The sequence below is a fragment of the Anser brachyrhynchus genome, assembly GCF_964034855.1.
Source record: "Anser brachyrhynchus genome assembly, chromosome: 18".
NCBI lineage: Eukaryota > Metazoa > Chordata > Aves > Anseriformes > Anatidae > Anser > Anser brachyrhynchus.
Genome location: NC_137711.1, coordinates 12025209 through 12050538, shown reverse-complemented (window position 1 = coordinate 12050538; position 25330 = coordinate 12025209). Strand labels below are relative to the sequence as shown.

General features: G+C 47.2%; 1 protein-coding gene across 6 annotated transcripts in view; it reads left to right on the top strand.

The window, feature by feature from the left end:
• The window catches only part of DNAH9 (dynein axonemal heavy chain 9), a 210146-nt gene that overhangs the window by 53405 nt on the left and 131411 nt on the right, over positions 1-25330 (top strand). For all 6 annotated transcript variants that reach the window (XM_080560625.1, XM_080560623.1, XM_080560622.1 and 3 more), the window contains 11 exons: positions 683-970; positions 1445-1655; positions 3933-4060; positions 4569-4677; positions 5093-5240; positions 6875-7049; positions 12076-12249; positions 13011-13218; positions 16568-16733; positions 17775-17877; positions 19228-19467. In XM_080560625.1, the coding sequence (XP_080416751.1) occupies positions 683-970; positions 1445-1655; positions 3933-4060; positions 4569-4677; positions 5093-5240; positions 6875-7049; positions 12076-12249; positions 13011-13218; positions 16568-16733; positions 17775-17877; positions 19228-19467 (1950 nt within the window). The remainder of the gene's footprint in view (positions 1-682; positions 971-1444; positions 1656-3932; positions 4061-4568; positions 4678-5092; positions 5241-6874; positions 7050-12075; positions 12250-13010; positions 13219-16567; positions 16734-17774; positions 17878-19227; positions 19468-25330) is intronic.

Sequence of the window (25330 nt, the reverse complement as noted above, 5' to 3'; positions counted from 1 at the left end):
GCCTGGTCACAGAAACTTTGTGCCGTGTCTCAGAGGCCTTGGTGGAAGCTGTGGTCTGTCACTCAGAACAGTCAGGTGTTGCGTTGTGCTCTGAAGGGTGTTAACAAAGCAGGGGTATAAAGAGATGCTTGTAGGCTTGAGATCTCTTCTAATGCCTCTCTGTGGTCCTTTTTCAGTAGTGCCCTCACTGGCCCTGCTCAGTGGGCTGTGTCTGGAGCCTAATGTGACAAACGTGGTAATCTTGTGGAGAAACCTGGGTATCTGGGACCTCATAATTCACTAACAAGCCTTTCACCTGGGTAGCTTGTGCACATCCAGCTTGGGCTACCATAGGTCTGGCTGGCCTTGCTTTAGCTGCCTTGTCATTTAGGTGAAACAAATTGCTTAGCTCTTGCTTAGTGCATGTCCTACTGCTGTTTGTACTGCTAGCTCTGAGCCCACATGGTGGTAGGAACAGCTGAGCTGTCTGACTCTTTAATACTGCCCCTGACAGGAATCTCAGCTACTGAAATGGAAATCGGGTTACTCAGGCTGGAGGAGGTCTCTGGCTGCAGTGCAAATAACAGATTTGGATGTATTTCCCTTGCCAGCTTGTCTGGCCATTTGGAGCTGCTGGGTCTTGCCCCCGCATGGCGGTGTGCTGTCTAAGCATAAATTCATCCCTCCTTTTTCTCCTGTGTAGGATCACTATGACTGGGGCTTGCGGGCTATCAAGTCAGTGCTAGTTGTCGCTGGCTCCCTCAAGCGAGATGACCCAGAGCGACCTGAAGACCAAGTTCTGATGCGCTCTCTTCGTGACTTCAACATCCCCAAGATTGTGACTGATGATGTACCGGTGTTTATGGGGCTGATTGGGGATCTTTTCCCCGCATTGGATGTGCCTCGGAAACATGACCTGAATTTTGAGTCTTTTGTGAGGCAGGCTGTGTTGGACCTCCGACTGCAGGCTGAGGACAACTTTGTGCTCAAAGTAAGACTAAGCGATCTTCTGCCATACCTGCATCTCCATCAGGTCATATGGGTTTTCTCAATCATCTTTGTTTCTACAGAGAGGGCTCTGTGCAATATTCTCCTTGCAGACTGACCTTGATGGAGGACACGGTGTACTATGATGGTTTTGATGCAGTCATGTCTGCCAAAAGACAGCACTGACTCACTCCCTGAGTTTACAAAGAGGCTAACCCTTGTAGCTTCATGACAGGATGGCGTCTGGAGAGCAGAGCCTTGTCAGCTGATGGCTGACAGATGAAAATACTGGTGGAGATTTGACTCCAGGCTGAAGTTTTCACCCATTGTGATTAGAGTGGCTATACAAAACTCAAGGCCAAATTGATTTGAGCATCTTGGTCACATCTTTCTAAACAAAAAGTCCAATGGAATCTGCTTTGTAGAGCTGATCTATAATATGGCATCTTTGTGTGAAATTTGGCCATGTTTTTCTCAGGTGGTGCAGCTGGAGGAGCTGCTGACAGTTCGGCACTCTGTCTTTGTGGTGGGTAACGCAGGCACGGGCAAGTCCCAGGTGATGAGATCTCTGCACAGGACTTACCAGATAATGAAGCGACGGCCTGTCTGGACAGACCTCAACCCTAAAGCGGTCACCAACGATGAGCTTTTTGGGATCATTAACCCAGCAACAAGAGAATGGAAAGATGGTGAGTGTATTTTCATCCCTGAATCTGTAGGAAAAGAAGGAATTATTTTTTTTTTAATGAACTGTCTGAGCAGCAGCCAGATGACTGGTTCTTTGTATGCAGGTCTCAAAGCCCGGGTGCTTCTCTGCTGCTCACACCCACGTGAGAGTTTGTGGTTGAAAGGATTTATAGGATGTTTTAGCTATTTGATCTTCAAATGGGAAGTGTAGCATAAACCTGCTTTATCCTATTGCCCTAAGGATAAATGTCATGTCCATTAAGACCAACAGTTACTAGCTCCTAAATGGGGCAGACAGTCTTTCGGCTGGACTAGTGACAGAAGAGAGGTAGGTGCTAGCTTCCCCTCTGCCCTGGGGTGTACGCTGGGGTCCCCCAGTGTGTGCCATCGCTGTCACTGGTAGCAAACACAACCAGCCCTTAAAGTGACGCTTTTCCACCACAGTATTTTCCACCAAATATTGCTTTCCCGTCTCTGCAGTACATCATTGTTTGCCAATCTGTTGATCCTGATCACTCCTGAGGAAAACAAGCTGCGCATTTAAAACTTTCTGAAAGGTCACGGAGATCTAGAGTGAAACTTTTGGCTCTGTCTAATATGGAAAGGCAGCTTTGATTTACATTGGCAGCAGGTTTCGGAGGTGTGGGGGAGGTGAGGGAAGACATTGCCGTAAATCATTCTCGGACAGAATCTCACCAGGAGATGAACTGCCGCCCACCTCTCCTGGCCCCCACTGCGGACCTGATCTGACCCCCCTGATTTGTTCTAGTGTCAGGGTTAATTTCATTTTAATTGTAATTAGGGACCCTAAATCAAAAATGACAGAGGGGAGTGTGGGGGACAGCCTGAACTATGCAGAGTGGCTGCAGCAGCAGATCGAGGACTGCAGGTACTGAACAGCAGGAGGGACCTTTTAAAGGCAGGTTTCCAGTCTTTTCTAGCCTGCAGCAGAGAGTAGATGGCTCTGTCCTGAGGTTTCAAGGCAAATATCTTTTGTGTTAACTAGTCCTTAAAATTTTGTTTCTTTTTGTCAAATAGCAGCAAGGAGATTTTTCCCACAGTCCAACAAGAGATGATGCTGTCATCCCATCACCCCGTTCATTAATGGGAGCTGAATAAGTTGTACGTCTTAGATGGTAAAAGGTCCCACAAGGGAATCCTAAAAGTGTTCTTTGTAGAACCAAGCTCTTCTTTTAAGCCCCAAGACAGCTTTGTGGTGTGGATGCACAAGGTTAGAAGAGAGGCACTTTTCTCTCTGCTGCTGTCATAGTGCATATGAGGAGAGCATTGATGCTCTGAGACAGTAGATGTTTCTGATACTAATGATCTTGGAGCAGATTCAGAGGCAGTTTCCAAGGCACGTGCTCAACATGTGAGGAGCTGAGTGGAGGCAGAGACAGTGAAATGTTTTCTTTTTTTTTTTTTTTGACTTGATCTCAGAATCATATACCTGTTTTGGGTGAGCTGTTCTGCATTTGCTCTATGCAAGCTTTATCTTTGGTCATATAATGCCACTAGCCATTCCTGGTCTGGATCACAAAGAAATAGCTTTTCCTGGAGAAAAGAAGTGGGCTTGTTACAATTCACCAGGAGAGAGGTGCTTTTTCTTTTTTTTTTTGTTTGCCTGATGTTTTTTCATGAAGACCAGTGTCTCCCCAGGTATTTTCATGTGCAGAGGAGAGCGATAGTTTTGTGGAGTTTTCATTTTCTCTGCAGTACTGCTGTTCTATTCCCAGCATCCTGGCTCTTCTTAACATTCATTATTTACTCCCCTCGAGACACTGTATCCTCTCTGTCTCCTTGATTTTACTGACATTTTGTTCTGTCATTCAATGTCATTCTATGCTTGTTCTCCCCTCAATCTCACTGAAGCCATGACCTGGCATTTAATGCATCTTGATTTCCCTGAAATACTTCGAGCCACAAAAAAACACTTAGAAGAAATTCCAAGGCATATTCAGATGGCTTTCCCTGTGTTGTGTAATTTGTACCTTCTTTTGCCTCTGAGTATCTACTCTTCACTTTTCATACCCCTTATTCTTGGCGGGAATGAAGCTCATGTATAGGTCTTCAGTCATTTTCAGAACGATTCCTTCAAAGCAAACTAGACTCATATCATAATATAGAAATACTTCTTGCTTAAAACACGTACAGGTGCATAGAGTTTTGAATGCTTAAGAGGAAAGCATTCATAATGATAGTTTTTAGTAGGATGCTAGAGAAAAATGTTAGAGCAGGTGGCAGATTTGTTCATCGTGATATTCTTGTCATCTTCCCAGGACTGTTTTCATCAATCATGCGAGAGCTGGCCAACATCACACATGATGGTCCCAAGTGGATAGTACTAGATGGGGATATTGATCCGATGTGGATTGAGTCTCTTAATACAGTGATGGATGATAATAAGGTAATTAGTATAAGTTAAAGAAGTGGACATTCCTTGACTGCATGGTGTGGTTCAGCCTAGGAGAAATGCCTATGCCAAAATAACACCTCCTAGAATAATGCAATTATGGTGATGTTTCTTCAGATATACAAAACAATATTGCATAAAGAAAATAGTGCGTGAGGAAAATAGCCCAAAGCATGCTTTTATGGTAATTTCCCTTTCCTGGAGAACTGGTATCTTGAGTAACCACAGATGTCCTGGTCATAACTTCAGGCCCTTTAAAAATGGCAAATAAGGTCATAATTCTGCACCTTTTCTCCCACCCTAAGGGAGCGCTGCAGTTCATTCTGGTCTGTGGAAGAGAGATGGATCATTCTACTACCTGTTAGAAATTAGTTGCTTTGCTTGGAGGAGCTGAGCTGACAGCAACCAAACTTCAGTGCAAAGTACCGAGCACTTTTCATTCCTCTTCCCGCGGGATGCATTAATCTCAGGATTAAGCTGATAGTCTGTCTGCCACGTGCAGGTGCTGACCCTGGCAAGCAATGAGAGAATCCCTCTGAACCCAACAATGCGGCTGGTCTTTGAGATCAGCCACCTGCGCACAGCCACGCCAGCAACCGTGTCCAGAGCAGGTGAGTCCTGGGCCGAGCTTCAGTTGGGGATGCTGCATGGAGAAAGCAGGGTCTGGTGCCATTAAGCAGTCTTTTGTTGGGCAACTTGGTCCCTGTTGAAAGTTTCCAACCTGGGATCATGCCTGCCTTTGGTGGGCAAAGCATGTTCCAGAAGCACATGGACAAACTGAGGATCCTGTCCTCATACATACATGGAGCTGTGATCATCTTGGAGATTTACTCTGAGCTCTCCGACTGTTGATGGGTGAGGACAGCTTCAGCAGTGCTGAGAGAGTGCTCCTGTTGTGCAGGGCCCTGTGTTTGGCAGGGTGGGGTGTAGCTGGTTGTGTGAAAGTTGCTGAGCAATTCTGCTGGAGGAAAGGAATGTTCTCTGCTGTGTCCTCATGATGTTTTTTTTCTTACCCTGGGCCGAAAGGGATCCTGTACATCAACCCAGGAGATCTGGGCTGGAATCCTCCAGTGAGCAGCTGGATTGACAGGCGAGAGATCCAGTCAGAAAGAGCCAACCTGACCATTTTGTTTGATAAGTACCTGCCGCCTTGTCTGGACACCCTCAGAACAAGGTAACTTCAGCAGAGTGATTGTATCTCCACCAGCAAAAGCAGGGGGACACCTGTTGCCTTCCAGACCAGCTGTGCTGTGCTGGGGCTGAGGGACACATGGCGTTGGTGGCAGGCTTTCCTCATTGCCCCTGAGAGCCTTCAGCATCACTGGCTTAACTGCAGAGAAACTGTGAAGCGAGGTCTGGGTGCCAACGCTTCTGTCCTTCCTTTGTCATCTGGGTCTGGTTTTCGTCTGATTTTGATTGGTCCTGTACTTCTTGTGTCAGTGCTGCATCTCTTGGAAAGTAAATCCAGGAGATCCTAAAGAGAAGTTGTCTTGGTCTCCTGATCTGTCAGGCTGGACCCAAGTCCAGTCCACAAATCACTGTTCAGTAGAAGAGATTTTAGACCATTGCTGAAGTAGTTTTCAGCCTGCTGTTTGGAAGGTGAGAGAGAACAGGTCTCCTTTTTCCTTCTTCCCACTTTTTTTTCCCCATCCTTCAGTGATAAGAAAGAAATGGGTGTTTGTGAGAGAGGGTAGGATTGCTCTTGAAGCAGTTATCTCTTGAGTTTCTTTTCCTGATGCATTTGAAAAAAAGGAAGTCAGTATTTGCAGACATCCAGCCTGTTGGACACCAATGCAATGCATATGAAGAACTTGGAATTTTGGAAAGGCCCTGATGCTCCTTGGCTTAAGTTAGCTTCAAGGTGATGCCAACAGAGAAGTCATGCAGTTCTTGGTTATCGTGGGAGACAGCTCTCTTAATCATAACATGATGAGGACTGGCCAAAGTAGAGTCCCAGCAAACCCGAGTAAGGAAGCTTCTCCCATACTCTGCTTCTTAAAATTCCACCTTCATTTAAAAAAAACAAACAACAACAACCAAAAGCCACCACCACCAAAAAAAAAGTAAAATCAGCATGCAGTTGAACACGGGTGCTATCAACCACAATGAGGACGTTTCAGAAGGGTCTGATGTAGTGAAAGCAGTGGCCTTGGAAATAGGAATTGGGCATCTTAATAGGGAACTGCTCCCTGTGAGACCAAGCTGGTTGTAGCTGTTGGCAGCAAGTCCAATGGACATTTCCCACTCTGTTGCTGACCATTGTGTCAGAGCATGAAATCCGTAGGATTAGCTGCAGACAGCCCTGAGCCAAGTATTTTGGTACCTTGCTTAATTCAGAAATTGTAGAACTAACCTTTCAAATAGCTATAATTACTTTATGGAAGACTTCAGTGCTGCTGCAATATTAGTTTGGAATTCTGTAAGTGTAGCTTAAATGAATGTAAAATGGCAAGATGAAAGGGTTTATTTTATTACTCCTCTATTTGACCGCTTTTGAACTTGTTGGGTTCACAGGAAATCATTGCCTTTAGCAAGTCTTCCATTTTACTTCTTTCAAGAGGATCAAAGTTTTAAAATGCTTGAAACTTCTGATTACTGTTATTACTTGTATATGTGCCAGTGCCAGCAGGTCCAAGGAAGAGAATGAGTGTTCTCTTTATTTCTGTACCCCTGAATAAGACACACACTGAAGAAAAGTAAAATGCTAATATTCCAAAAAAGATTTTCTAGACTTGACTTCCTGTGTTGTAAGTGACTGTATATCTGGACCCAATTACATTTCCTGTGCTTTCAATTTCCTTCCTTTAGGTTTAAGAAGATTATTCCCATTCCTGAGCAGAGCATGGTTCAGATGTTGTGCTACCTCCTTGAATGCCTTCTGACGGAGGAGAACACACCTCCTGACTGTCCCAAGGAGCTGTATGAACTTTACTTTGTCTTTGCTGCTGTCTGGGCCTTTGGTGGATCAATGTTTCAAGACCAGGTAAGAAGGAAGCTGCTGCTTCAGCAATCTTCTAAACAGGCTTCTTTTTTTTTTTCTTTCTTTCTTTTTAGTACTTTCCAAAATGTGCTTTGTCAGTAATGCTGGTTTCCTGGGGCTTGCATGTAGATGATAATCAACTAGAAACCTGAATGCAACGATTCAGTTTGCAGAAGACCTCATTATCTGAGGTGTAGCACCAGAGCAGAAAGGCCAAGGGGTCAAGCGATAAAGGCGGAGGGTTGTTTGCTTATGTAGACGTGTTTCACTGGGGAGAAACATGAAGTTAATTTATAGAGGCATGTGGATATGTATAATGTGATCAAATTAAGGCTGATTTATCAGATGAATATATCAGCGGGGCAGTCTTGATCATCAGATTGTGCAGATAGGCATTTCATTGTGCAACACAAACCAGATGGTGCTTTGCCACCACTGGCTTTTATTAAAAATAGGTTTACATCAGGAATCAGTTGTCCTCAATTTGTGATAAAAGCATGTAAGAAAGAGATGTGGTCAGTGGGGCAGGATGGGGATTACAGGTGTCCGTTTAAGTGGAAGTAGACAGCAGCTCTGCCCTTTGAGGTACTCTTTGCTTGGAGCATCCTGGAAAGCCTGTGGGGCTGTCAGAGAAGCTCAAAAGTTTGGTGCCCTTTGGGTGCTGAAGTCTTCAATCTGGCCAGAAGTGTTATATGGCTGTTGAGCATCTGTGAAAATCATACACAAAAAGTGAAAAAGAGTCCCTCTTCAGAGGGTGTGAGTCCCTCAGGGTCTGGCCAAGGCTCTTCTGACCTTTGTCAGGACCTCTTGTCTCCCTTGTCCCACTTTAATGCAGAAAAGTAGCTGCACAGCCAGTTCGCGGAGGTTGGGGTTGATGTTTGCAGGCACTCACCGTGAGCTCCCTCAGGGCAGCCGGCTCTTTGGTGTGTTCTGGTGTGAGCTGCAGGGCTCAGTCAAGCTACTGAGGGACTGATGTCCCTCACCCAGGATTACAGTGCTTGAGGACACAACCTAGAGGCCAAGATCTCCCTGGGGCAGGAGGGTTAATCAGGCCATGGATCACCAGTCTTTGACATTCAAAGTACACTGGTGTCTGAGAGGCGGAGGAAGACAGGGCACTGCTTTCCATGCTGCTTCCCACAGTACATCTATCCTATGGATTAATCACAGCTGTCAGCCTCCAAATCCATCAGCTTGCTTTAGACGGGGTGGGTGTGATCCCTTCAGTGGTGGTATTGTTATAAGACTGAGTTTTCTCAAGGTCAGTGTTTAATACTGCACATTTTCAGCCCCTCGTCAGACACTGTTGCTCAAAAAGTGGGACAAGCACAGACGTTTCCTGCTGAGCTGGAGCACAGCTGCTTTGGTGGAGGCTTTCGTATGGGAACATAGAATCACAGAATTGTCTAGGTTGGAAGAGACCTCCAAGATCATCTAGTCCAACCTCAGCCCTAACACTAACAAGTCCTACACTAAACTAAGGGCTACATCTAAACGTCTTTTAAAGACCTCCAGGGATGGTGACTCCACCACCTCCCTGGGCAGCCCATTCCAATGCCTAACAACCCTTTCAGTAAAGAAGTTCTTCCTAACATCCAACCTAAACCTCCCCTGGCGCAACTTTAGCCCATTTCCCCTCGTCCTGTCACCAGGCATGTGGGAGAATAGACCAACCCCCACCTCGCTACAGCCTCCTTTAAGGTATCTATAGAGAGCGATGAGGTCTCCCCTGAGCCTCCTCTTCTCCAGGCTGAACAAGCCCAGCTCCCTCAGCCGCTCCTCATAAGACTTGTTCTCCAGACCCCTCACCAGCTTCGTTGCCCTTCTCTGGACTCTCTCAAGCACCTCCATGTCCTTCTTGTAGCGAGGGGCCCAAAACTGAACACAGTACTCGAGGAGCGGCCTCACCAGAGCCGAGTACAGGGGGAGACCATGAGATCCTCTGTAGACTTGCCCTGGGGAAGCAGGGAAGGATGAAGGGGGATTTATTTTCACCCTGGCTCCCTGTTCTGCCCCATTTCCCAGCTGCGTGGCTCAGCTTGGTGCAGTCTGGCTGTCTCTTGATTTCCAAGGAATTGGAAAAGCTGCTGTTTTTTACAGCTTCCCACTGTTACCAGGAATAACAGACAAGATGACGGTGGGCTGCATGTCCGAGCACCACTGTGACACTGCTGGTGTTGGGGCCACCTTTGGCTCTGTTCCACAGTGTTGTGCCCATGCTTCAGTGATGGTTTTGCATCCTCTGCTGGCCTTGCTGCCTCCAGGTGGATGGCTTTTTAAGCTGGAGAATTTGAAAGTCACTGGTTCAGAGGCAGGCAGGAGAAACCTAAGTCACTTAAAGAAGGGTCTAAGAGCGCACATGGTACCTGAAGTCCTGGACTTTGAGTGCCAGGTTGTCAGCAAGTGGCACAGGGATCAATGTGAGCAGTTGCAAAGCCTGTGTCTAGAGGTATGTTGGGCATCTGCTCGAGCTGCTCACTGTGGGTCTGTCCAGTCCCTGCTGGGAATCTGTCTAGTGATTGCATCTTCTCATCAAAGAACACCTCATCCCCACGTCTAAAGCACGTTATCCTGATGTGGGGGTCTGCCCAGTGCTGGGGGACTGCTACTGAGGGCTCAGAGGTGCAGTTCTGATCTTCAGCGGGCCCCTGTTTTGCCTGGACTATGCAGGAGGTCCCTGGAAGGACCTGACACCAAAGCTCGTACCCCAGCTTGGGCAGAGGCCTTGCCATTTGCAGATGTTGCTCAAGTGCTCTCACAGGGTCTCTTTGTATTTTTTCCACGTGCCTCACCAGTGGCCAGAAACACCTGCTGGACTGCTCACATTTGCTTCATAGCAAGGAACAGATGCTTCCAAAAATGAAAAGCAGCACAGCCCGAGCTAGACTCGGTGCCTACCTGGGCCCTTCAAGTTCTCTTGATGGCTGTGAGAGCCCAGCTTTCCCAGTCCTTGTGGAGGACTTGACCCCTCCATTTCCCATGTGCCAGGTGGGAAATAATCAGCCTCAGTGTTGTCAGTGCAGAGTGATTAAAAAGAAAACAGCAAATCCTGGAAGCACTGCTTTTGCTTGCTGCAGCAGTGCAACTGCTGCCTAATCAGAGGAGCTTAAGGTTCCTTCAGCAAGCTGGTGGGAATGCAGTTGTGTGGCAGATGGGTGCCATGTTCCCCACAGACTAGCTCTTTTGCATCCCGGGGTCGGTCTCTGGCATCGCTCTGTGTGGCCCAGCATGGTTTGCAGATGTTTCTGCATTGCCAGGGCCTGGTGGGCCATCAAGCAGCACGCTCTTGCATCCTTTGTGCGGGTTGCAGGAGGAGCTGTGCACAGGCACTGCATCCCTCCGGGAGATTTGGCTTGGAGGTTGGGCTATGCAGCGCTGCTTTTGATGCTCTGTAAATGTCAGAGCTGAGAGTGTAAGGCTACAGCAGTCCGAATGAAGGGAAGCCTGATGAAAAATGATCCAATATAAAATCTGTTTATTGCTCTCCATTGAAGGTGCCCTTCGTGTTGACCTTTTGCTGCTGAAATGTCAGGATAAAGAGTCTGGAAGGCTTCCCGCTACCCCGCGCTTGTTGGTGGGTAGCGGAGCCTCCGTGTAAAAACAGATGATAGATTTGCCATTTCAAGGCTCTGGAATTAGTGGAAATCCATATAGGGTTTTTATTAAGGAAGCAGTTTGATCTGAAGACTGTTCTGGCAAAGGAGCTGGGGCTGGAGCATCTCCACCAAGCTGCTCGGTGAGGGAAGGCAGGCAGCGCAGCTCAGTGCAGCTGCAGGCAGTTTGGATGTGCAGGGGCAAGGGCATCCTCGTGAGAAGGCTTTTAGCACTGAGGCACGTCCCTCTGCTGAAGCCTGCTCTGCAACTGGCGCTGAAGAGTTAGAACAACAGGAGAATGGAGAATTACAGTTATTCTACCTCTCTGAATAGCACGAGGCTGCAAAATCAGGGATACTAATAACCTGTTTTTAAACATCCTCTGGGTTTTTTTGGTGGATGGTAGCTCAGGGGACTTTACAGTGGATGTTCAGCTCATTTCAAACCTGTGTTTCCTGATGGAGGCTTATCAGTCTACAGGCAGCGTGTTGGCAGTCCCAGCTGGGTTTCTGTCCTGGAAAAGCACATCGCATGGCTGTGGGGAGGAGAGTCCCATAGATGCCCCAGGGCGACTGTTAAAACTGGCTAAATTTTGCATCCAGTATTTCACAGATATCGTTTTAACAGCAACTTTCTATTCCTTCCCCTGCCTGCTTCTCCCCAGGGCAGAATGCTGAAATACCCACTGTTTTATGGGGACTTGCCCAGTATCATACAGGAGATCAGTAACAGAAGGGGAAGCTAAGCACATCTTGCAAATCCTGAACCAGTGTCAAAAGCAAAAGCATCATCCCAACTCTTGCAAAATTTCAGATGCTCCAAAATCTCCATGCGTAGAAAGACGTAGTGGGGAAAGCCGAGACAGCAGATGTTTCCAGGGCAGTGCGGCAGAAATGCAGCAGGGCTGAAGGGGCCTGGTCCCTCTCCGGTGTTTTTGTGTAGTGGTACAATTCTGCTTCTCCAGAACGCTATAGCTTGAAAAGAGGCCAGAAGACAACAACTAAGTATTAACAGACTGACATGATTTATGAGGAAAGGCTTTAGTATGCATGCTTTGACTAACCATGACCACAGATGTAGACGGATGTTGTGTCCTTGTCTGTTGGAAGAAGCAGGCACCAAGAATCAATCAAGTGGTCTGTTTAGTCACAGGCACGTATTTCTCTTTTTCAAATTGATCCATCCATTTAATCTCAGACATACCAAGAGTGATCAACACAGAGGATGAATTATTTGGGTGAGTAAAAAGGAGTGATGAGAAGAAGTGGAGAAAATGAAAAATTAGGCTTAAGAATAGGAAAAAGAGTAAGATCGTTATACTGTGGAATATATTTTAAGGACCAGTCCCCCTTTGGTAGACTCAGACAAGATTACATTCTCCATCACTGATGAATTTCTCGAGATTAACATATTTTCTTTCCCTCTTGTTTTGCAGCTTGTGGACTACAGAGTGGAGTTCAGCAAGTGGTGGGTGGCAGAATTCAAGACTATTAAGTTTCCCTCTCAGGGAACAGTCTTCGACTTTTACGTTGATCCCGAAACAAAGAAGTTTGAGCCTTGGTCTAAACTGATTCCCCAGTTTGAATTTGATCCAGAAATGCCATTACAGGTTTGTGAGCCGTGTGTGGCTTTGTCAGGGAGGAATTAATGCATTTTAGTGATTGTAAGCGGGCGTTCTGATGAAGTATGATGAAAGGTCAAGCATTTCTTAATAAGGATGGCTTTCTGCATGAGGTACAACTAAATTATCCAGTTTCCTTTGCTGTGCTTCGGCTGTGAAGAGTAGTGTTCCACTGGCCTTTCAGTTATGACCAATGTACATCAGGGGCAGGCTCAGATCCACCTCGATGACCCAGGAGCAGGTGCCAGGGTGCAGGCAGAGGGGTGGATTTGGCCAAGGAGTGTGGCCCGCAGAAAAAAGTGGGATGTGACACAACGTAGTGACAAAGCCCCCAACACGCCATGTCGTCATTCTGTGCCAACCTGAAAATAGGGATGTTTTTAATGGTTGGGCCGAAAAAAGAGTTTCTGCAGGTAGGGAATTGTGTTTGCCAGCTACGCTTTTCCTTCCTTTTAGAAGTGCCAATGGGAACAGATGACTTGAAAAAAATTGTTACCATTTTAGCAAAATGTCTGTTTGTGGGGAGATCCAGATGCTGCTGCCAGCATCCAGCTGTCAAGGTTTCATCTCTGCAGACAGTTTAATTGTAACGGCTGGCAGCAGCTTATCATTCCCCTTCCCAGTGAGATCTAGAAGCAGGGGTCTCCTCACCCATTCCTGGCTTTCCCAATTTTTCTTCTCCCCAGAACATGGCTGTGGGATTGTGGCAGTGAAGGGAATCACTCACTTTCTTGTTATTCCCCTCTCAGGCTTGCCTGGTGCCCACTACTGAGACGGTCCGGCTGCGGTACTTCATGGACAGGCTCCTGGAGCGCCAGCGCCCCGTGATGCTGGTGGGCAACGCGGGCACGGGGAAGTCTGTGCTGGTGGGGGACAAGCTCTCCTCTCTGGACACGGATGCATACGTGGTAAAGAAGGTCCCGTTCAACTACTACACCACCTCTGCCATGCTGCAAGGTGAGGCAACGGCTGGGACATGGGATTTCTGCCTGGCAGGGCACCCAATTCCCGGGATTCCAGTGGGGTTTGAAGTGGGGCACTCACTGTGGCGCTTGAAGAGGAACCCGTAGGTGTGCTGCCTGTGTGGTTTGTGTGCTCTCTGCTGACGGTGTGAAACCCTGAGCTCACTGGCCCCTGTTTTTGTGGGAGATGATGCTTTCGAACATGTGGATTTGAATTCTGAACGCCAATGACTGGTTCAGGGTTGTGCCAAAGTGTGTGCTTAAATCTGCTGCTATTTCGCAAAGCACACAGCTCATACTTGACTTGAGGTGTGTCTTTAAGGTGCTTGAATTTAAGCCTATGCAGAATAGGGTGAGATTCTTGGCTAGGATCCAAACTATCCTCAGGGTGCGATGATAGGAATTGCATCCCAATTAGCAGAGAGGATGGTGCTAATGGAGACGTGCAAGGCTGTAAGCCAGGGCTGCTGGCTTCTGGTGCTGTCTCACCTTTTAGCCAGTCTCATAGCCCTGAGCAGGGACATGGCAGTAGCCTCCCTTTTCTCCTATCTGGTCCCCTCTTTTCTTTTCTCCCGATCTGGGGTCTCCATGAAATGCCCTTGAGTTGGTAAATGGGTTGTGCTGTCTATCTGTCCACCTGACTGCCTCTGTGGGGGAATGTGTGCTCATTTATTGCTGTACGGATGGTGCGAGCGTGTGCAGGTGCTGAGATTTATACAGACAGACCTGGCAGTGCGTCCCTATTTACTGTGGCCATGAGCTATGGTCTGAGACGGGCACTTTCGTCCTCTGTAGAGAGGAGCAAGTCATCTTGCTTGGGGATGAAGACGTGGCTATGAGATTAGCATTGGGAAGCATGATTTATGCTGCTCGGCGTGCTTCCCTACTGCTCATTTTTTAGAGTTAATTTGTTCTATTTTTGTGCAGTTTGTCAGTTGGCTGCTTTTTTTTTTTTTTTTTCCCCCAGCAGGCACCTCTTTAAATTTGTAAAAACATGGATACAAAGCAGTTTTGTTGTTTTTTTTTTTCTCCTCTTTAAAAAAGGTAAACCTTAAAGCCAACAATTTCTTAGACAAGGTGCCTGTTGGTGCAGAGATTTATGAGTAGCAGAGTGTGGGTCTTTTAGGGACAGCGCAGGTACATGCTTCAAACCATCCTTATGGGCCCCGTGGCTTACAAAACAGCCGTGTCCATAGGGACAAATGGAGCCAGACATCCCCTCTGCTATGGTCTGGGGCCAGCGTGGGGGATTTTTTGGTGTGTTTTGACCAAAAGCCACTCTGTTGCATTTGTTGTTCTCCTGAAGTTTGCTACTCTCAGCTCTTTTACCTGGACTTGGTCTACTCCTCCAACTGCTTTTTGCGGTCTTGGACCTCCGCTCCCCCTGGAGATGCAGCCCCATCTTCCATGCACCCTTCCTCCCTTGCTTCTGGGATTCCGATCCTTTCCGTTCCAGATCTGCCCGGAGAAAATTGCAAGAAACATCCCCCCCCAGTTAACAGGCAGCAGGCAGGAGGAATTACACTTGCAAAGCCCCGTTTGCAGTGACTGTTTCTTTCAGGTGCTAATTTGAGTATGTCAGGATCTCCGAGGAAGAGACGCGGACCCTTTGTTATTATTGTGAGATATGGCTTCGAATTAAAATGCAACTTTCACGAACACGTCACTTGATCCACAGTAATTACATTTCAGTGTGATGAATCTCCTGCATACTTGTTTAACCTCAAAAAGGGCTGATTTTATATGTTAATTAAGGACTAATTAAATTTAAATTAAATGCTTATTTGAAACACTTAATTTAACTTGCTACCAGAAATTTCAAATATTATGGTTTTATTGAAGGGGGAGAGATACTCCACTGAGGCAAGATTCATCATTTTTCTTAACACAATTCATTCCTTTGTGCAGCAACTGTCTGTGACAAGAAATCAGCTGAATTTTGAGTAGTGGGAAAGAAAAGCTCTCTGAAACGCACTGAAGCAGTAAAAAAAAAAAAAAAAAAGTGGTGATTTAAAATATATATAATTCATGGTCTGAAAAAACAGAATATAAATCTCCCTTAATAACTTCTGCACATGATTAAATACACAGCTTTAACAAGGAGAGTTTTATAAAAAAGTTCCCAGTCCCATTTACATTTGCAGGTCTTGTCTAATTACAAAAAATGCTACTTACCGTGCTGCTATGTGTCTGTTGACAACCCTGTGTAAATGAAACAAATTCTGCCTCCATCTTTGGAAGAGCAATGAGCCCCCAAGACTGAAGATGCTCTTGAAGTCAGCTCATGGGAGAAAATCCATCCCATCTGAACAGCAGATAACTTCTTCTGTTTGTTTTTCCACTTACTCAGTCAGTAAAGGTTGCTTAGGCTGGAATCAATAGCTATGAAACATTCTGTGCAGGAATACCGGTTGATTTTTATTAAATATCAGCCTGGTGTTGTAAATATTCATTATGTTTTATAATCTACAACATATAACCTCAGCCTCCTGCTAAAAAAAAGTAATATCTTCCAAAACTTTAAAACAAGAAACTTTTCTTTGCATCCTTTTCTTTGCTCGTGCATGACCCTACTGACAACTGGGTGGTATTTTGGCAGCTCATGCTGGAAATTAGTCTTGTCAAATTATCTGGAGATTCGGGCGTTTTGGGGGGGGGGTGGCGGGCGGGCATCAGGGAACTTGTGTGTACATGGTTAATAAAATTAACATATTATTTTATTTGTCCTGATGATATCCAGGAATTTGCCCCCCAAATCACGGATTCCTTTTGCCTAAATGAGGGAAAATGCATCTACCTTCACAAAACCAGTGGCATGATATAGGTCAGAATAAGCCCAGACAGTAAGATTTAGTTTAAAAAATGATGCAGAAGGGATTCTGAGGCTCAGTCTTGCTTTTGTTTGGTCTGAAGTAGATCCCTTTTGCAGCAGACTATTAGCTTGCCATATTTAGTTTGAAATAAGGAATATAACTTTCTGGTTTGGGTCGATTTGGACCAAAAAGCTGCCCAAAGGTCTCTGCCAGCCCTGTGCAGGGCTCCCAGCCACTCTCCAGATGCAGCTCGGGGGCAGCCACTGTCCTGCTGGTGAACAGCATCCTGTGCCAAGACCAACTGTTCCTCCCAAAAAAGCAGCAACCAGCTCTCCTTGGGCCAGCTGCGGGGGGCCCGGCGCTTTCCCCTGTGCTGTGAGAGCAGTCCTGCCCGTCCTGTGCACCGCGCGGCTCCTCGGGGCTGATGCAGCTGCACGCAGCACAACGTGGAGCTGGGGTGGGAAGCCTTTTTTTTGTTGTGCTGACATGAGCCCGCTGTTGGTTTAACTTTGCATCTCTGCCTCCATACAGGTGTGCTTGAGAAGCCTCTGGATAAAAAGGCTGGCAGAAATTATGGCCCTCCGGGTACAAAGAAGCTCATCTATTTCATCGATGACATGAACATGCCAGAAGTGGATGCTTACGGGACGGTGCAGCCCCATACACTCATCAGGCAGCACCTGGACTATGGTCACTGGTAGGAGGCTGCTTGGGCTGCATCATGCAAGACCTTTTTGTTCAGTTCCAGCCTTCGGGATGAAGTTGAAGTGCAGTTCTCCCTTCCTGGCCTGCTTTTGCTGTTGCATCTTTCTGGGGTTGGAGGCTGATGGGCACGCACTCAGGGCATTTCCTCTTCCCCACCAAAGCAACTCACTTGCTCCCAGCCTGGTTGAGAGGTGCTTTGCTCTGCTCCTGGCATGCTCTGGGGCTGTGGTCTTGATGCAGAGCCTGCAAGAGGAGTACGATGCTGTGCTTCGGTGCCCTGCAACGCTGAGATCAGGGGAAGGCGGTGCATCTGGCCTCTGCTGGGATGCAGCCTCCCTGCTGAGCCCCTGCTGTGCATGCCTGATGTTTTGAGGCAGGCAGCAGCAAACAAGTGTTTTCTAGGCAGAAGTAATTTGAAGAAAAAGAAGTAATGGTGCTTGGGAAGGAGATGGGTGCAATTTACATGGTAGCTGGTAGCGCTGTGAGGGACAGGAATATTCTCATCTCCCTACATGGGGAATACCAGGCAGGGAGGCGCAGCAGCATCCAGCTTCTTAGACATGCGTGCACCTGAGCTTGGCCAAAAGCTTCCGTGGTATGAAGACAGGCAGAAATTCAGGACTTCCTGGGTATAGAGACAGGCAGAAGTTTGGGGCCATGGGTGTGGGTGAAGCAGGAGTGGGGCAGAGAGACATTTCTGCTGGTTGCACAGGTCAGAGTGCTGGTGGCACACAGGATGCAGTGTGGCCCATCCTGGGCACGTCGGGGTTTTCAGCCCACGCTCTTAGCAGCGCCCATAGGATGTCACACACTTGCGGGCTTTGCTCAGAGCTTCTTATCCGCTAATAAATATTAGCTACAGGTTGTTGAAGCTGAAAGATTTCCAGCAAGAGAGCAGGACTCCTGTGTGCCCCAGGACAAGCCTGGACACTGCCTTGGCAAGGTGCAGGGTTGGATCTCCAGCTTCATTGCGGCACTGAAGCCAATCCGGACTTCAGCGGTCACCCAGCTGCTGCTTTTGTTTTGCCCAAAGGTACGACAGGACCAAGCTGTCGCTGAAGGAGATCACAAATGTGCAGTATGTATCGTGCATGAACCCGACTGCTGGCAGCTTCACTATCAACCCACGTCTGCAGGTAAAGCCCTGTTCAGGGTCAGGCAAGTTGCTGATTTTATTTCAGAGTGGGTTATTTAAGCGTGAAGCCAGAGGAAAACCAGTGGCAGGTGCTGCTTTTATTTTATCAGTAGAAATTGCATGTTTCAGTGGGGAGACCATAAATCATAGTGGTAAGAGAGCAGACTTGCTCCTTTTTGTCTTGTTTGTTTTTCCTCACGTTCTGCTGCTCCACCAGAGGAAGCAGTCACAGGTTGCCTGCCAGCTTAGCACCTACTTTCGGGACAGTGTTCTGGTTCATACAGATTTTGCCTTCATTAGCTAGTATTTACCTCTGGAGCAGAGCTCATTAAATCCTTTTGGTTTCTAAAATTTCTGATGGAGCTGGCAGTATATTCTCATTAAAAAGAAAAGAAAAAAATGGAAAAAAAGATACACGACCAAGCGTATTGATTTTTGGGAGCTGAGAGACTTGACCTTATTGATAATATTCAGTGCTGAAGTTATTTAACCCTCTCTCTGAGGCAGGAGGTGTCAGTGGCAGCCTGTGGCAGGGGGCAGAGCCCGATGGAGGCAGCCTGGCTGTGCCCTGTGCCTGCAGATGAAACACCGAGTGGTTCCTGTGGACCCCTGTGGGGCACAAGCAGCAAGCAGAGGGGCAGTGCCCTTTCCAGCAGCATCACAGTTTCTTGGACAAACTTCATGACCAGAGTCAGCCCAAGCCATTGTTCTTTTTAGCTGCTCTATGGTGTTAATAGGAAGCATCCCATGGCTGGAAATGGGCACCTCCTCTGGAGAATGAGTCCCACATCAATAAGGGATATTCTGGGAGATGGCACCTTCCAACAGGCAGCGTGGCTGTGCCAACCTGTTTTGGGAGGGGAGAGGTTTTCTGGGATGCCAAGTGCGACCGCAGCCTTAGTGCCAGGGAAGAGGCCAGGGGCTGTATTTGGTAGATCAGATGAAGCCAGGAAAGTCAAGGCTCAGGGAAGCAGGCTCAGAGTGAGGAGGTGAATCCAAATGGGCTGCTAAATATAACCACTTTTACTGCTAGGTTTGTAGGGCTGTAACACAAGTTCAGGTTAAGTCTATTGAATTTGAAGCACTGAAACACAGTGTTTGAGAAGTGACTAGGCTCCACTGGCAGATGATGAGACCATCAGATGGACTGAACTTCTCACCTACTGGCCGTGAAATGCAGTTGAAAATCTCTCATTCAGAGAGCAAGAAAGAAGTCACTTGCCAGTTTTCATCTGCTGCAAAACTGGAAATGGCCTTGTTCTGGGTGGACAGGAAGTCCCCGAGTGCCTTTTGATGGAGAGGTGGTTGCCCAGCTCTCTGACTTTTCCATCTCTTACTTTCTTTTCCTCAGCGTCACTTCTGTGTCTTCGCCCTCTCCATCCCCGGGCAGGATGCCTTGTCCAGGATCTACAGCACCATCTTAATGCAGCACCTGACGAGCGGGAATTTCTCAGGGGCTGTGCAAAAGTCAGCTCAGCAGCTGATCTCTCTGGCCCTGGGCCTGCACCAGAGAGTAGCTGCTACTTTTCTGCCAACGGCTATCAAGTTCCACTACATTTTCAACCTGAGAGACTTCTCCAATATCTTCCAAGTAAGTGCAGTTGTCACTGGAGTTGGGCTTGCCTTTGTAAGCCTCAGTTCTACTTGTGGGGGCATTAATGGCCCTGCCCCACTACAGAAAGTGTTTTTATTGCACTGAAGCAGGTGGAGGATATTTAGTGGGCTACTGACTATGCGGACGGGGGAACAGTAACTATCTCAGCTGCCCTGGCTGGGGCCGGTACCGTATGTGAGTCTGTACTGGCACATCCTTATGTTTTCTCAATGTTCAGGTACTCAGCACATGCATGATGGATGACATTTAAAGAGATGATAAATAACTCAGTTGAAAGTCAACTGTCAGTTACTGAAACTGAATTACCACCAGCGCCAGTTCTCCACCAAGGAGAAGTTTCCAATCTCAGTTGTTTGGCTTCAGAACTGTTTTCTTCTAACAGTGATAGATTTTTTTTTTTTCTCTGAAATCTCATACTTTGAAGCAGTGTGAAGGCTCAAAGAGCCTTTTGGAGCCTAAGGTTGATTAATAAAGCTGGAGAAAGTTGTCAGCAGCAAAATGAAGAGGTTCGAATCATCCCAACCTGTTGTACAACCCCAGTTTGTAATTTATTCTGTCCTTGTTAATGTTTGTTTTACAAAGTAGGTAATGAAGGCTCAGTGCCTTCTGATCTGGTCTGTTAGGCAGGAGTTGCACAATGACAAGCAAAGGAAATCTAAGAACAGGAACTTGAAAAAGTTAATAACTCTATTGTATGAAGGAGGAATCAGACCTGTCACTCTTGCTCAGCTAAACATCACCAGCCTATGGCTTTGGGTGTGGGTCATTTTAAATCCTGGCTTCTAGTTAACCTATGCTTTGAGAAGCAGAGAGAGAGAAAAGAAGCATTTAGATGGGAAAATTTAATTTTAACTGTGGTCTGTTTGAAAGGTGTTAAAGTTGTGGGATATTTGAAAACATCCTGTCACGTCTAGATGCCAGGACTCTGGGGTAGGGGCAGTGATAGGAGCTTAGATGGCTTTTAGTTTCTCACATAGCTGCTGGAGGAGGGGAATCTGGCTTCTTGGTTTTGTAATATTTATTTAGATGGTAGTTCTGTTTTTCTTGAAGTCCTTCATTATGGTATTTGCTCTTGATATTTTCTTACCTTAAGTATTTTAAAGTTTTTGAGAACTACTGATTTCCTGCTTAGCTCTGCTGGAACACAGTTTTATTCCTGAAACTGAGTGTGAAAGAAGCTCTGGACTCTGGCCCCAATACCAACCCCTGAGGAACACTGCTGGTAGTTGGCCTCCAGTTAGACTTAACAACATTGACCTTTGAGCCAGTTCTCCACCCGCCTTGCTGTCTACCCATCTGGTCTGTGTTCTCATAGGATCCTTGATGTGATGACATCTGAAAACAAAATAAAAACCCACCACCAATAAAGAAAAACAGGGTCATCTGAGTTTCCTTACCCTTTGGGAAGAGAGAGAATCAGTGAATGTAAAGTTTGTAGGTCAGTGTGTAATGCCTTTTTCAAATTCCTTTTAATCCCAGACAAACAATCAAACACGGAATGTGTAATAGCTGCATATATAAAAGGCGTTTGGGGATTGCTGTTATACCAGCTATGCTGTAATTATACACACAGCCGATGATAACTGTTAAAGGCACAAAACATATGCAAATTGCAGCTCTGGAGGAGTCAACCCTTGGAACGTGCTGCCTCTATACTGTGTTATTGAAGGTTCTGCACAGGTCGTTAGCAACAGCTCCATTTACAGTCTGTCCAATGTCTCTGTCATTATCATACCATATTAGATATTAATACAGTACCTAAACATTTAAGTAGGGCCTTGCAAGCCCAGCTTGCCTGACAAAACTGCCTGACAGCTCTTATGACAAGGAGTCCTGTGCTAATTGTCTCATTACAAAATGCTTAAAGAACCTGTACCTTAATTGTTGCAGCTAATGAAGAATGAATGAGTTTGAACCTAGTATGCATTTCAGTGTTACACAAAAAAAAAAGGAAGACTACCCAAAAGCAACAGTCAGCAGTAATTCCTTCTGACAGACAGATACAGGAACTTGTTGCTTTCATGTTTGCCCTTCTTCACCCACCACCATCTGGCCTGCTCTGATCAGGCTGATGTCTGCTTTCCTCAGTACAAGGGTTCAGCTGTAGGTGACTCTAGAAGGTGTTCACTCCAAATGACAGCAGAATATCAGACAGAATATCAGCCTGGTCTGGCTAGGCAAATAAAATTTGGTGAAACCAAAGGGAAAAGAGCTGCCTATAAACCCAGGGGTTGAAGGCTTGGCTGGGAGTGGTGGGTTGACTTCACCAAGTTCACATTTGTCCTGACTAAGCTGAAATGACCATTTCTGAGGTGGAATTCCTCTTTGCCTGGCTAGTCAGCAGAGGGAAATGGGCATTTCTGTGTGGTGTTCAAGCTCGACTCATCCTGGGAGAAACGAGTGGAAGAGCTCAGAGGAACTCTGTTTCTGAAGTACCCTCTTCATCAGTGGTGAAAGGAGTCTGAGGTGACTGTCCTGCTGTCAGACATTGACACTGTGCAGATCTAAGGAGGGAACTGGCTCCAGATTGAGACACTCAGCTTCAGAGCTGTGAGGATAACTAAGTTCATCCCAGGCTGGGGAATGCAGCCCAGTTCCCCCAGCCAGGGGCACAGGTGTGGTTTCACTTGATTGCCCCAGTGTGGGTATCTGGTGCGCTTTCTGAAATGTCAGGGCATCCCATCTGGGTTCTGGGGTGTCTTCCTGTGTTGTATCTGCCAAGCCCATGTGGATGTCTTGCCCAAACTGTTGAGGGTGAGGAGAGACTGGAAATCACTGTACAGGGTGAAGGGCATAGAGGCTAGAGTGGGATTAGGTGCAGTCAGCAGGAATGGCAGCCCTGGCTCCTTGTCCTTGGACTAAATCTTGTGCTGTTGCTGATGTTATTGTTGAAGGGGCAAAGTTGCCTTTCAGTCCTTTCTAACCTGATGAGTCTTTGGATTCATCATCATTATCTGTTGCTTTCCCTCTGTAGCAGGTCCCGGTTGTGGTTGAAGCTTTGTCTTGCCTTTCTGTGGTGCCTTTTCTTGCCTCTGGGTCCCACCTTGCACTGCAGAGTTAAATTGATTGGTACGCTTGAGGCAATTTACCCTTGATTAAAGAAGACAGGTCTATGCAGTGACAGAGTGGTGGATTATGCTTTTTAAAAATATATTCCCTGCTGGCTCACACCAGAGGAAGCCTTGTTGCTGTCTTTTTTTACGTCTGAAAGGGTTACCATGGTATTATGCTCTAAATTATATCTGTCATCTCTGTTAAATAATCATAGACTCAGCAGGGTTGTATTTTGCTTTTTATTCCCATTTATAACAAGATTTCCAGGAGCATGTCATGTTAAGATTCACGGCACTTGAGAAGAGACGGCATCTCCCAACCTGGCAGCACGATGACGGTGGTGGCTCCAGCGTGCCTTGCTCCTCTGCGCGGGCCCTAGCGGCTGGCAGACTTTGCTCTCCTCGGCACGAGGGAGGGATCTTCATACGTACCCATAGCTGAATTTGCTGAAGCTTTGGGCTCACAAGCGCCAAAAGGCACCTTACACATGGTCTGCTGGTGCATGCTGTGGTAGCCAGAGAGAGGAGACAGCAGATGCTGCGAGACCAGCGCAGGGTTGGTGGTGGCACCTTCATGTTGTTCCTCAGGCTGGCACAGCTGTGGGCCTGACTTAGCTTTGGGCTTGGTCAGGGTCTGGTCATCTGGGCCCACATTTGCGACGCTGAAAATGTTGCTTTGCCGACCTATCTGAGATGCTCATTTGTCTATCGGTGTGCTCTGAGCTGGTCGGGTTTCAGAGCTTCCCTCCGCTTCTGTCTTGCCCTCTGTCATTTCTATTCCTAGGAGAGATCCAGACTCCAGCGGGTGCTTAGGGGTTGCTCCATCAAATGCAGCATCACAGTATGAGGTGCAAATGGGGTGGTTAGGGTTTGTCAGTCCTCCCTGGTTAACATGCTTAGAAATTGGTATGGTACCTTTAAATAGGACTCTGGATTGATGGCTAACATCCTCTTTAATGCTGTGTTCGTCACTGTTTTTGTGTCAGAGTTGTGACACGACAGTGCTGAGGCTGCCCCAGGAGCCCCAAGAGTAACGGCAGGAAGGGAGGCGGGCAGGGTGCTTAGCCCAGCAGTGCAGGATGGCTGGAAAGGGGTAACTCTGCTGCACAAGTTGTTGTTATTTTAAATGGTATTGAGGTTGCAAAGGGAAAAAGTAATTTAATTTTTATTTATTTATTTATTTATTTTACCTTTTCGTACCTGAGAGAACTTGTGCTTTGTCACCTTCTGATCCGTGGAGCGTGTTAGCTCTCTCTTCACACTCACCTCTGTGCTTTCCCTGCCTCCAGCTCCAAGCCCAGCGGGCAGAGGCTGAGCTGCACTTCCCGGTGCTTCTCTCCCCTCTCTTGGTTGCGGGTTGCTACATTAGCAGCAATTCACCGTGCTGGCAGGGAGCATTACAGGATGCAAAGTGGAAGAAGTGCAAAAAATTAACTTCTTGGCAAGCCCCGTGTCCAGACTTCATGTTACATTTATTTGCACCCTGATTTCTGGACAGCTGTTGTAGTTTTCTGGGTTTTGCAAGAATGGCTCAAATGTCTCTGGTGCTGATATTTTTATTTTTATTTTTTAAATCAAACATTCAGGTTCCCTATGCATGTGGGTTTTATTGTGTCCTGAATAGGAATATGCAAACAAATGCTTTGACTTACCCAGGGTTGTCCTTTACGTGCAGAGCCCTCTTCTGCTTCTGTTTAGGTTGTCTACGTGCAATCTGTTTCCATGTAAAGATGAAGCATGCATACCTCTGAGAGCAAGGAAGGCTTCTGAAGTTTTGGGTAAACTGATGGTTGTGGGGGGTTACAGCTCGAGGGGTGGCTGGGGGGTGAATGTCCTAGATGGTATCTGGAGACCATTCCTGGATGGAAGGTGGTGATAACACTGGGTTTGAGACGAGCATGTATGCTTGCACTCATTAGTGGAGCCGCAGTGGGTATTGTCCTGCCCCAGCCCTGGATGGCTAACTGCCCAGAAGAGCTGATGTTGTGAAGCGTGAGCTGACCGATGCTCGTCACTGCTTGCAGAGCTCTGGTGGGTAGCAGAAATAGCTCAACGCTTCTCTCAACACAGCCACGATGGGCGCAGAGCACATCAGGGACAGGACATGTTCCCTGGCAGGCTGACGGGATCACGGATGATGTTTGCTCTTCTTTTCGTGGAGATTGTGAAGGAGACGAGTCACCGGTGGGGGTCAGGCCCTGCCCTGCAGAGCCGTGCCAGCCTGTCTCCTCAGCTGTGGTGGGCACGGTGACGCCTGACAGAAACATGGCAGATGAGTCGTGCTGGGATCATTAGCATATTTCCTGTTTCCGTGCCAAATGCGCATCATCTCCCAGGGTGATTATTAAGCTTGTGAGGAGCCTGTCATTCTGGATTACCACATAATAAATCCTGATGGGATCGGTCTCGGCTGGAGGGTGGAGGGTGGCTCTTACCCTGCAGCCCGTCCCTGCGCTCCTCTGCAAGGTGCTGGGCGAGCCCTTACACCCTGATGGCACAGTTGGTCCTCTGAGCAAAGGCCTGTTCTGCTGTTTTGCTGTCTTCTTTTGGATGTTGGGATATTTGGTATGGTTGCCTAGAGAAGTCTCCACTTGGCGGAAGGAACTTCCTAACCGCTTTCTGGCCGTTCTGTTCAGGAGCGGGAGCTGAAAGGTTTGGCTGAGGACTCAGCGGCCAGATGGGTAAAATTTACATTGGCATGGCAAAGAGCAGTTATCCTTTCTTACGCCGTGTTGGCACCACATCCAACACAAACACGGTGACCCACTACCACGCATCCGCCGTGG